At 37.8% G+C, this 12,091-nt stretch overlaps 1 protein-coding gene across 2 annotated transcripts; it reads left to right on the top strand.

Annotated features, from left to right (window-relative positions):
• The first annotated feature begins 5,209 nt into the window (after positions 1 to 5,209).
• On the top strand, positions 5,210 to 11,427 carry LOC129048988 (tripartite motif-containing protein 49D-like). 2 transcript variants are annotated; one of them, XM_054526208.1, is made up of 6 exons: positions 5,210 to 5,785; positions 5,971 to 6,066; positions 7,809 to 8,039; positions 8,756 to 8,778; positions 9,662 to 9,759; positions 10,861 to 11,427. In XM_054526208.1, exons 1-6 carry the CDS (start codon positions 5,237 to 5,239, stop codon positions 11,358 to 11,360), a joined length of 1,497 nt encoding a protein of 498 aa, XP_054382183.1. In that variant the 5' UTR covers positions 5,210 to 5,236; the 3' UTR covers positions 11,361 to 11,427. The 2 variants fall into 2 exon arrangements, with proteins under 2 accessions (XP_054382183.1, XP_054382184.1); XM_054526209.1 differs by lacking the exon at positions 7,809 to 8,039.
• Positions 11,428 to 12,091: the final 664 nt, after the last annotated feature.

The following is a 12,091-nucleotide window of genomic DNA, read 5'->3' as shown; positions in this document are numbered from 1 at the left end:
GTCTTGGACTTCCAAAGCGCTTGGGAGTACAGGCATAAACCATCTCGTCCAGCCTTAAATGCTGCTTTAGTATGTTTAGAGGATATTGGAAGAGAAGTCCAACAGGAAGATAAAACTTTTTTTGGTTTCTACCACTCTAAGAGAAATCACTGACTAACCAAATCACTCTACTAATTTGAGGTCTCTTATTGAATTTACAAAACTTTGCCAATCTCATGGGTGAAATATGAGTTATCATTTTCATGCTTTTCTCCCCATGGTGCATGATGTTCCACCATGACTAGAAATGCAATATAGTAATTGATTTGGGGATTATAAACAAGTTTTGGGACGTAGGCTAATTCACAAATACAGAATCCAAATGATAGGGATGGATTATATTTACACAGCAGCTCTCCTGTGACTGAGATTCTTGGTTATTTTGAAAATAACCTCTCATAAACCTTTCATAAACCTTTGATAAACCTGCCATAATTCTAGCTTGTCTCCGGCTGCATTTTTTATACCAATTTTACATGAATTTTACACCAATCTCAGAGAGAACCAATTTTTACACCACTTTCCAGGAGTCAATAAATTGACTCAGGGAAGAAAATTGCATCAAGCAAGAAAATAACCAAAAATCTCAGTCACAGGAGAGCTGCTGTGTACAGATGTCTGTTTGTGGTAGGGGGTCAAGGAATTCATGCTGCAGAGGACAAGCTGGAATCGCCCTCCACCCCCATTTCTACCCGACCAAGGGCTCTGGTTCCTTTCATAAACCTGCCTCTAGTCTTCCCCACCTTTCTCTGTTCCTATCCCCTCTCTGATTGCTGGATGAGGCTGTGCTGCTGCACCCGACTGTCTGGCCCCTGAGCATTGCATCCCCATACTCCAGGCCTTCATTCATCACCAAAACACCATGGTACTGATATAAAATTAGACACATAGACCAGTGGAACAGAATAGGGAACCCAGAAATGAACCCAAATATTTACAACCGACTGATCTTCGACAAAGCAAACAAAAACATAAAGTGGGGAGAGGACACCCTATTCAACAAATGGTGCTGGGATAATTGGCAAGCCACATGTGGGAGAATGAAACTGGACTTTGTGGCATAGAGAAATTTTCTTATTATTATTCAATGAAACACTCACGTAGGACCTACTGGGAAGGTATTTTGCAGATGTAACCAGAGGTCCTACTCTTGTAACTAGCAAGTGTGCCCAGGTAAACCTGACTTCATCAGTGAAAGTCCATTAAAGAAAGACATAGGCATTCCTTGAACAACATTTAAAATAGCGAATGGGACTGTCATCTTCCAATTGCCCCCTACTGACTTTGGACCAAAGCTTTGAATCATGACCATTGGGATCCAGCCAGCTGAGGATTTTTCTTCCTAACTGACTTTAACAGGGATCTCATACTTGCTCAGGCAACCCACCAGCTGTGGAAACCAGTTCCTTGCACTTAAGTCATATGTGAATCTCCCTAAGTATACATATATATTATGGGTTCTGCTTTGATTTTTGAACCTTGACAGAAGTTTTGAACCTTGACAGACATAGGGCTGACAGATTTGTCTTCACTGTTCTGGCACTCTTGGATATAAGTCTTCTGGGGGCTATTGGCAAAGAATTCCTCTGTCAGAAAATATTTGAGGAGCCGCTTCTGAAATCTCTTTTGTTTTTTAAATTGTCACGACAACAAAAATATTTGTTATAGAAAGAAAAATATAATCCATCCCTATCATTTGGATTCTGTATTTGTGAATTAGCCTACGTCCCAAAACTTGTTTATAATCCCCAAATCAATTACTATATTGCATTTCTAGTCATGGTGGAACATCATGCACCATGGGGAGAAAAGCATGAAAATGATAACTCATATTTCACCCATGAGATTGGCAAAGTTTTGTAAATTCAATAAGAGACCTCAAATTAGTAGAGTGATTTGGTTAGTCAGTGATTTCTCTTAGAGTGGTAGAAACCAAAAAAAGTTTTATCTTCCTGTTGGACTTCTCTTCCAATATCCTCTAAACATACTAAAGCAGCATTTAAGGCTGGACGAGATGGTTTATGCCTGTACTCCCAAGCGCTTTGGAAGTCCAAGACCAGAGGATCACTTGAAGACAGGAGTTGGAGAACAGCCTGGGCTACAGAGCCATACCCTGACTCTATGAAAAGTTTTAAAAATCATTAGCCAGGTGGGATGGTGTGAGCCTGTAGTCCTAGCTACTTGGGAGGCTGAAGCAGGAGGATCCCTTGAGCCTTGGAATTCAAGGCTACAGTGAGCTATGATTGTACCACTGCACTCCGCAAGAAGAGAGTTTCTCTAGAATAAATAAATGTGCCCTTAGAGGAATGCCTGTATCTTGGATGAAGCTCAACAAACAGTATAAAATGCATCTTAGTTAATTTCCAGTGTATGTCTAATCTGATAGGATTTATGTCACATAAGATTCATTTCAGTCATGGTTTTTTAAGGAGTGATGATAATTTAATCAGCGGTGCAAAGGTGTGGTCTACATACTGCATAAACCTAATCATCTTATTCTCAACCTCTCTCAATACTCCACCCACTTAAAGAGGTGGGTGTGGTCTTCACAGATTCTTATAAAAGGACATAGAAGAGACAAGCTCAGTTTTCTCCAAAGGAGAAGGAGCGCACTTAGAGGGAGCTGTGTTTTGGTGACCTCCGAAGTTCGGTACTGCGGCGAATGAGCTCCTGACCTTGAGGAGTTCTTCACAGAATTATTTCTCAAAGAATCATTGTGGGAACCATTCAAAGAACCCAGCGGTGAGTGAAACTTATATTGATAAAATTATATCTTCTTTCCTTTACAAAATAATAAATTAGGGTGTTAAAAATATCTCATTATCTTAAATCTACACAACGATACCACTTGTAATTAATATTCCTACTATAGATTTTATGAATTATGAGGATACTAATTGTTGTTATTTTGAATTTTCTATCATTCTTCAATACAGTTTTGAAAAAATTGAAATATCTAGTGTTTGCTGCAACAGATAGGTACGCATAATGAATATATGGAGTTGATATTTATACATGTATGTACACATAGGTGTGTGCAAATATATGTGTAATGAGTGTACTAATAGTATACATCTGAATTGAGAAGACGTTAATGAATGTTAATTCATTCAGCATTTAGACATAACTTTAAATTAGTAAGGTAATGATGAGAGATGCAAAATAGTGAAACTGAAAAAAATGAGAAAGCTCCCCAAAACATCCTAGTTTGGAAATCAAAACACAATTTTTTCACCAAATAAATATATAAGATATAATTTGATACGTGATGGTGGTTGCCATCTCACTTGAGTCTTAATCTTATTAAATGATGAAAATTTCCTTAAAATGACTTAGATGACCTCTGGAGAATATTTACAATTCTAAGATTTTTCATTTCTTTCAATAAAATTCAGCAGTGTTATCAAATAAAGGAGAGTAAAGAAAAGGACTTAAAATTGCCAAAGACCATAGTTTATATGCTAGTCAGGGCTCCCAGACAGACAGAATCATAGGATGTATATGTATACATGTAGAGATACATTCATGAGCCATTTCAGTCAACCACAAAACACACATGGTGGTCACATAAGATTATAATACCAGTATGTTTACTGTACCTTTTCTGTATTTAAATATGTTTACATACTAAGTAATTACCACCGTGTTACAATTGCCTACAGTATACAGTAGGGAACATGCTGTACAGTTTTGTAGTCTAGGAGCAATAGGCTGTACTGTGTACCATAGGTGTGTAGCAGGCTATACCATCTAGGTTTGTATAAGTATATTCTATCATGTCAAAACAATAAAACCACCCGGCTAGGCGCAGTGGCTCATGCCTGTAATCCCAGCACTTTTGGAGGTCATGGTGGGCAGATCACTTGAGGCCAGGAGTTCAAGTCCAGCCTGGCCAACATGGCAAAACCTCATCTCTACTGGAAAAAAAAAAAAAATGGAAAAATTTGCTAGGTGTAGTGGCATGTTCCTATAATCCCAGGTACTCAGGAGGCTAAGGCAGGAGACTCACTTTGACCCAGGAGGTGGAGTTTGCAGTGAGCCGAGATTGCACCACTGCACTCCAGCCTGGGTGACAGAGTGAGCCTCCATCTCAAAAAGTAAATAAATAAAACCTCCTTACACATTTCTCAGAACATATATCTATCCTCAAGCTACACATGATTCTACACGAGAGGGAATTCATCAGGAAAATTTGTTTGCTTGGTTATGGAGTCTGAGCAGTTCCAAATATAGGCTGTCTGTATGCTGATGGCCTGAGGATACCGGTATCTTGACTGAGCTCAAGGCTGAAAGCCTCAGAACCAGCTTCAGGAGAAAGAAAGAGGAAATTGCCTTTCCTCTGGCCTTTTCCTTTTATCTGAGCTACCAGCTGATTGAATGGTGCCCACTCACATTGAGGGATGATGGTCCCACTCAGCTCAGCAACTCACATGTCTCTCTCCTCTGGAAACACCTTCCCCGACTCACCCAGAAACAATGCTGCACCAGTTCCCTAGGTGTTGGTTAATCCAGTCAGACTGATACCTAAAATTCACCATCACACCATAGAAATATAATTACACTTCTTTAAGTTTAACAAAAGTCCTACTATATGTTAGTTCAGAGTCTGAGTATCCCTAGGAGAAGTTAATTTAATCCACAAGAAAATAAAAAGGCCCAATATCTTTAATGATTTTTTCTCTTCTATTCAACCTAAATTGGTTTAATTGCTGTCTTTTATTTGTTTATTTGGTTGGTTGATTGGTTTTTCTATTTTGTTTTGGTTTCGGTTTTTTATTTTACTTTAATTTTATATGATTCTAAGTCCTGAGATAAATGTGGAGGACGTGCAGGCTTGTTACACAGGTAAACATGTGCCACGGTGGTTTGCTGCCCCACTGCTGTGTCTCTCTCTCAAAATGTATCATAGGACCCTCTAGCCACCTTCTCGTATTTCTTTGGCCAAGGCCGTTTTTCCCACTCTTTCATATTCATTCAGCAGTTATATGAAAGAAGAATAGGAACAACTACAATTTATTCTAGGCCACTTAGAATCAAACCCAATTTCCAGATCCACATTCAGAAAAATGGGAATTTGAATAGATTAGTATTATGTTACAGACAGAAACCAGGAGTAGAAGGGGTTGTGAGTCACCCAGTCAGTAATATCTACTATAAAGCTGGGAGCCTCTCTCTGTGTGAGATTTTTATTTTTGTTATGGAAGAAATAATTTGCTGTGCTTTAATGAACACTGTCAAGAGAAGAAACTATAGCTATCACTTATCTCCACATGTTCAGAAGCTTTTCATCAACCCAGACCCCAAAATGACATGTTGCTCTTTCTTCCTCAGAAACATGAATTCTGGAATCTCGCAAGTCTTCCAGAGGGAACTCACCTGCCCCATCTGCATGAACTACTTCATAGACCCGGTCACCATAGACTGTGGGCACAGCTTTTGCAGGCCCTGTTTCTACCTCAACTGGCAAGACATCCCAATTCTTACTCAGTGCTTTGAATGCATAAAGACAACGCAGCAGAGAAACCTCAAAACTAACATTCAATTGAAGAAGATGGCTTCCCTTGCCAGAAAAGCCAGTCTCTGGCTATTCCTGAGCTCTGAGGAGCAAATGTGTGGCACTCACAGGGAGACAAAGAAGATGTTCTGTGAAGTGGACAGGAGCCTGCTCTGTTTGCTGTGCTCCAGCTCTCAGGAGCACCGGTATCACAGACACTGTCCCGTTGAGTGGGCTGCTGAGGAGCACCGGGTAAGTGATGCCTCTGGAGATCTATTTCTATAAAGGACATATGAAATTCCTGTGGGCCTGTTTTCTTGGAGATTGGGATTTACTAGGGACTTATTTGTCTCTCATTCTGGGCTCCCTCCCTGTGAAACAGTCTGCCTGTTACTTTATATTCTTCACTGGTGCTTCAATTTATGGCTCTTTTGCAGGAGAAGCTTTTAACGAAAATGCAGTCTTTATGGGAAAAAGCTTGTGAAAATCAGAGAAATCTAAACGTGGAAACCACCAGAATCAGCCACTGGAAGGTTAGTCCTGTGCAACTCAGTCCTGTACTGAGTTGCTGAGCTCAGTGGGAACTTATGTTGGGCAAATGGGTGACTCTTAAAATAGGAACTTGATATCAAACCGTAATGTTTCTGGGAGCCCATAAAAAAAAAAAATTGAGAAAATGCGGCCTCATTTCTTATGTAGAATAGTGTGACTGTTAGATGGGATTTCTGACAAAACCATTGATGTTACCCAAAGCATGCTGGTTTGTTTTCATACAAACCTGTAGCTATACACCAACAGATACAAGAAACTGAGCCATCTCACAGCGTTCTATATGTGCTTGTTGGATAAATGCTAGGCACAAGATTCGTCTGGCAGTCATGGAAAGCTCAAGTGAACCTTCTGAGCCTGGTTCATTCATTAATCTGAATGCTGGTGGACAAGTAGTATTTGGAATTGCATGGAAAATTTGAGGCAGAAAGAGTGACAGGGGAAATCTAGGGCAAACATGAAATTAAGAATCTCAACTAATTAATATTGAATAATACATAACATATGATAAGAAAAGTGGTGACAAATATGGATTTGTGTCTTGAGGGAGACGTGCAAACATGCCCGAAATACGGGAGCTAGTATCTAAATATAAGGAGAACTCTGAGGACTTCAGAGAAATATTAAAAACGATTTTCTCTTTGTGGATGTATACTCTGAGGGCATGATAGCTAATATTAATGTGTTGAAAAGTATTTCATAAGAACCTAGTCTATGTTGAATATTAAATTAGAAAATTTGCCAGTATAGAAGAAAGAAAGCATCTTTGTCCTCACAAATCGTACAATCCAAATGAGAGAGGCAAAAATGGTCAACATGCAAATATGTGCAATACATGATGTGTTCGAGTGTGGTAGGTTCTTTGTTGGTGAATAATCAAGCAGGGAAGTAGAAAAGGACAATAGAGGCCAGAAACTGAAGATTAGTGTCTGAGTTTCAAACAGGGTGTTCAGAAAAAAGACTCACTGAAAAATTCAAATTGAACAAAGTTTCGAAGAGGAAGGGGAGCACGAAAGTGTGTATGGATGTATATGTGGACCATGAGTGTGTATATATGTATATGTGTGTTTGTGTGTGTGTGTGTGTGTGTGTGTAAAATTCTAGTTGGAGAGAATAGCATATGCAGTAATTTTGAGTTTGTGTATATTTGAAGGCCTGGGGAACCACAAAGAAGTCTATGTTTCAGATTGGGATGACTTAGAAAAAGAATGGAAGGAAATGAATTCAGGGAGACAAAGATGGCCAAATCATAAATGCAGCCTTATTAGGATAGGCTTTGCTGGGCAAAATGCATTTAGCTGGACATGTTAGTCTAAGGTCATTTCACGTATAATGAGTTTAAGCAACTTGTTACGTATCTCAGAAATAGAAATAATTATTTCCTTTCTAGTAACTATAGCTCTATACTCCAACTCTTAAGCGTGAACTGTTCTTACTTTTCCATAAATATGGGTTGGAATAGAGAAATTCAAATTGTCGTTGTTTTTTTTTATTTCCAACTATCTTGGAACACACATTATCTTGAATAAATTAAATGTAATTGGTCAGATACATCTATGTTGATCTTTATGCAGAAAGAAAGGAAAAGAAAAAAATTTGTGGATTCTAAGAACTGGCAAGACTGAGGTTTAAACTGTTGGATGTTCAGGAGACAAAAGTAATCAGTGAGACTTAATAGGCGACAAAGAAATACATTTCTCTTTTGACTAACCCATTATCACTGCAGGATTATGTGAATGTAAGGCTAGAAGCTATTAGAGCTGAGTATCAGAAGATGCCTGCATTTCATCATGAAGAAGAAAAACATAATTTGGAGACGCTGAAAAAGAAGGGGAAAGATATTTTTCATCAACTTCATTTAAGTAAAGCCAAAATGGCTCATAGGAGGGAGATTTTAAGAGGAACGTATGAGGAGCTGATGAAAATGTGCCATAAACCGGATGTGGAGCTACTTCAGGTACAAACTCACAATGTGCTTTCAGGTTTTTGACTATTCACATGTATAGGTATTTTCCTCATGGCTGAAATCCATCTCCTTACCTTTATTTCCATGATGTGTTTCCAAAAACACATTCGCATAACTAATGCTACTTTATTGGGAGAGTATAGCCCCGCCAAGGGATTCTACCAGGCCAAAGGTCCCTCCTACTTTATCCGCCAGCCACAAAACTTTGTGGAATGGTCAAGGTAACAGCCCCAATAACTATTCCCCAACTAAGTCAATAATACATTCTGGGTCGTCACACATGTATAAAATAGTGGGTGATTCATTTACATTTAGGTTAATTTGAGGACATGGCAAGATCAGAAGTTTTGGGAATCTAGGCTCACATTAATGTTATTGTGGGAGCCACTCATTTGGGTAATAGGTTCTGGGAAAGATGACTGAGTAGGTTATTCGAGGTAACCATGGAGCATAGACTCTCTGGGCCTCTTCTCCCTTCACTTCTTTAGAGAATGTCTTCAAGACTCAGACCTTCCCAGGATATTAATTAGTGACAATACGACTGACTGGGTTTTTCATTACAGAAGAAATAGAAAATGCTTTGCAGAAGAGAAGATGGTAGGGAAATAATATCTTGAGGAACTGACTCCAAATTTCATGCTGAACTTAATGAAAGATGCATCTTGTGAACTGCACTAAATCTTTCTTTCTTTTTTTTTTTTTTACAGGCTTTTGGAGACATATTATACAGGTGAGTGTGTACCTGTATTTTAGCATATGTTCTTTCACTTTCCACGAATATCAAAGCAGTCTCTACCAAAGTCATGGCATAAATGATTAAGATATTGATACTACTTTTTTTTTTTTTTTTTGCATCTAATTTCATTCCCACACCAGAAAAGACAAGACCACTAAGTAATTAAATACATAAATAAATAAATAGTGAAGTAAAATTTTAAAAAAAAAAACATGTTTATTCCTGATTTTGTTTTATTGCTTAAAAGCCTGCATAGGTGAAAGATGAAGTTTTGTTTTGTGGATGGTGAGAAAGTCACCAGAGGAAGCAGGAGAGAAGTGGGGGAAGTATTTTAGCCGTGAAAAAGTTGATGATTTGTTGTTCATACCTATGTACATATCAGTTAACAGTTCTGAAAAATAGATTGAAAAAACTGTGGAGTGTTAGAACTGTATAAGTCTCTAGGGAAGCTTGTTTCTAAAAGGCAGGTCTAGCTGCCTAGAACAAGTTTCACATTCTTTATCTTGAAAAGGAAGCAGCAGATGCAGCAGTCTCCCCAGAACCCCGCTATTTCAGACAAAGATGTCAGGGGAGTCTGCCAAGAAGTGGAACGCAGAATTTCCTTTCTAAATATTCTCAAGGCCATAAGGCTAAGGAACCTTACCCATTTGGGGCAAAAAATATGAAAGATCAGACTGAATTCTGACTCAGACTCTCGCACTATGCTTTAAAATTCAGAAACTGTAAATAGAAATTAATTTCATAAAGGAAGGAATAATTTTTGAATTATCAAATTTGTGGGTTCAAAGGATTCTCACAAAATATCTTTAAAATACAAGTAGTGATTTTTATTTATTTTATGGCTGTAGATGTTGTAACTGCAGGTTTTTCCTTGCAGGAGTGACTCCGTGCTGCTGCACATGCCCCAGCCTCTGAATCTAGAGCTCAGGGCAGGGCCCGTCACTGGACTGAGGGACAGGCTCAACCAATTCCGAGGTAAGTCTCCACCCATAGGCAGCACTCCCACTATCTAAATATTATTATTGTTAGGATCACATAGGTAATATTTCACCCTTATCAAATATTTTACTACTTTATAGACATAAGTGAGCAACATAATCATGCAACCCTTTTGTATCTGTGTCTGTATAGTCAGATTTATAGCATTAAGTTTGAAAGATAGTGAAAAACAAATACATTATGGCCTCCTATGTACTGAGTAATGTAATTGGAAAAAGGAGTAGTGTAGCAAATTTAAAAAACGAGCAAATGGAACAATGCTCAGAATGAAGTTGAGTTATTTAATGTTAAATACAAAATTTTACATTTCTGTAGTGTATTCATTTGAACAGCTAAGAACTGTTCTTTTGGGGAATATAGTTCACTGGAGATTCTTGGGGTTTTTAAATTTTTTAAATGGATATATATTATGTATTTCCAAGAAAATTAGTTAATGGGTAAAAATAAAAAGAAGAAATCATTTTGTGAATGCAAGTAAAATTACAAACTAAAAGAAGTTCAGTTTAATTGCAATATGAAAAGCTACATGTTAAGTCTAAAATCCAGCTTCAGCCCCAAGCTAGCATGGAGGGCCACAGAGAGACTGGTAAAAGATTTTGCAGAAATCTGCTTTACATTATCACTTATGACATGTACTTACGGATTTTTATCCAGTTATCTAGTGCGGTTCTTGAGTAACAGAAAATCTTCACATTCTTTCCAAAATGATAGCACTAGTTTTTAAGAATAAGAAACATTTCTAAATAATGATCTTGATAACAGCACGGCATTTAGGGCATATAATGTGCAAATTTTGCTTTGAAAATTGGATTGAAAGAAGTTGGTCTTACATTTGGCTCTTGGTATGTAAGTTTTCAAAACATTTTTAATATCTGTGGTTAGCGTTTTGTTTTGTAGATAATATTAACCATCTCTATACTTTATTAGAAGTTACAAGCAAAAGTGTCCTTGGGACTTTACATTTCCTGGTAAATTAACTTCTTGATACAACAATTTTTGCTTATTTACACATGCCTATGCATGTTTTCTTTTTTCTATTTATTTATTTATTTATTTATTTATTTATTTATTTTGCAGTGGATATTACTCTGCATCATAATGAAGCCAACAGTCATATCTTCCGATGTGGAGATTTGAGAAGCATTTGTATTGGATGTGACCGTCAAAATGCACCCCATATCACTGCAACACCTCCAAGTTTTCTTGCATGGGGTGCTCAGACTTTCACCTCCGGCAAATATTACTGGGAGGTCCATGTGGGGGACTCTTGGAATTGGGCTTTTGGTGTCTGTAATAAGTATTGGAAAGGGGAGAATCAGAATGGCAATATATATGGAGAGGAGGGACTCTTTAGTCTTGGGTGTGTTAAGAACGGCATTCAGTGCAGTCTCTTTACCACCTCCCCAATGACACTGCAATATGTCCCAAGACCTACCAGCCACGTAGGTTTATTCCTGGATTGTGAAGCTAGAACTGTGAGCTTTGTTGATGTTAATCAAAGCTCCCCTATATACACCATCCCTAATTGCTCCTTCTCACCTCCTCTCAGGCCTATCTTTTGCTGTATTCACCTCTGACCAGAGACAAATCAGAAATGTGTTCATCTGCTGTGGGAACCCCTTTATCCCAGAAAGCCCTCTTCCTTGTGCCTTATCCAACAGGACAGATAGGTTCTGTTTTATGTCTTGAATTGCATTCTAATGTTATTAAAACTCATTTATTGTGTTACTATTAAATGTGGTAAAAACACTAAAAGTATACGTATTGGTTCTTTATTAATTAATTTTTGAAAAGTCATTATTCATGATCATGGCATAAAATATATTCTCTGTTTCTTTTTTCTTTATTTCTGACTGCCACTGAGTGAAATAATAGATGACAGACATGTCTGAATGGAGTTAAAATCAGTGGAAGAGAGTCGGGATCTTTTGCCTCATGCAAAAACTTGGAGTGAAGTCTTAACGATAACTGGGAAATGTTGTTTTTCTTTCTCGTTATCTAACTGTGTTGCACTTATCCATCATGTTTCATCGTACTAATCTATCCTTTGAGTTAATGCCATTTGACCTTCTGGGCTTCACTTTGGAATTCTCACCACATATATAAATAATCCTGCATTATTAGTGCGCTCTTCTACATTGAAATACACAAGGTGATCAGAACAATGCTGGATTAATTGAATTTTGTTTAAAAAAGTAACTAAATATTGACTCCTACCTCAAAAGACACACAGTCATTTCCAAATAGATTCAAGTCCTGAAGGTAAGGGGAACATGATACAATATTCTCATAAGGATTTCTTAACCAG

Source organism: Pongo abelii, chromosome 9 (assembly GCF_028885655.2).
Source record: "Pongo abelii isolate AG06213 chromosome 9, NHGRI_mPonAbe1-v2.0_pri, whole genome shotgun sequence".
Classification (NCBI taxonomy): Eukaryota; Metazoa; Chordata; class Mammalia; order Primates; family Hominidae; genus Pongo; species Pongo abelii.
The sequence above is the reverse complement of the archived record's forward strand: the minus strand, read 5'-3'. Positions and strand labels throughout refer to the sequence as shown.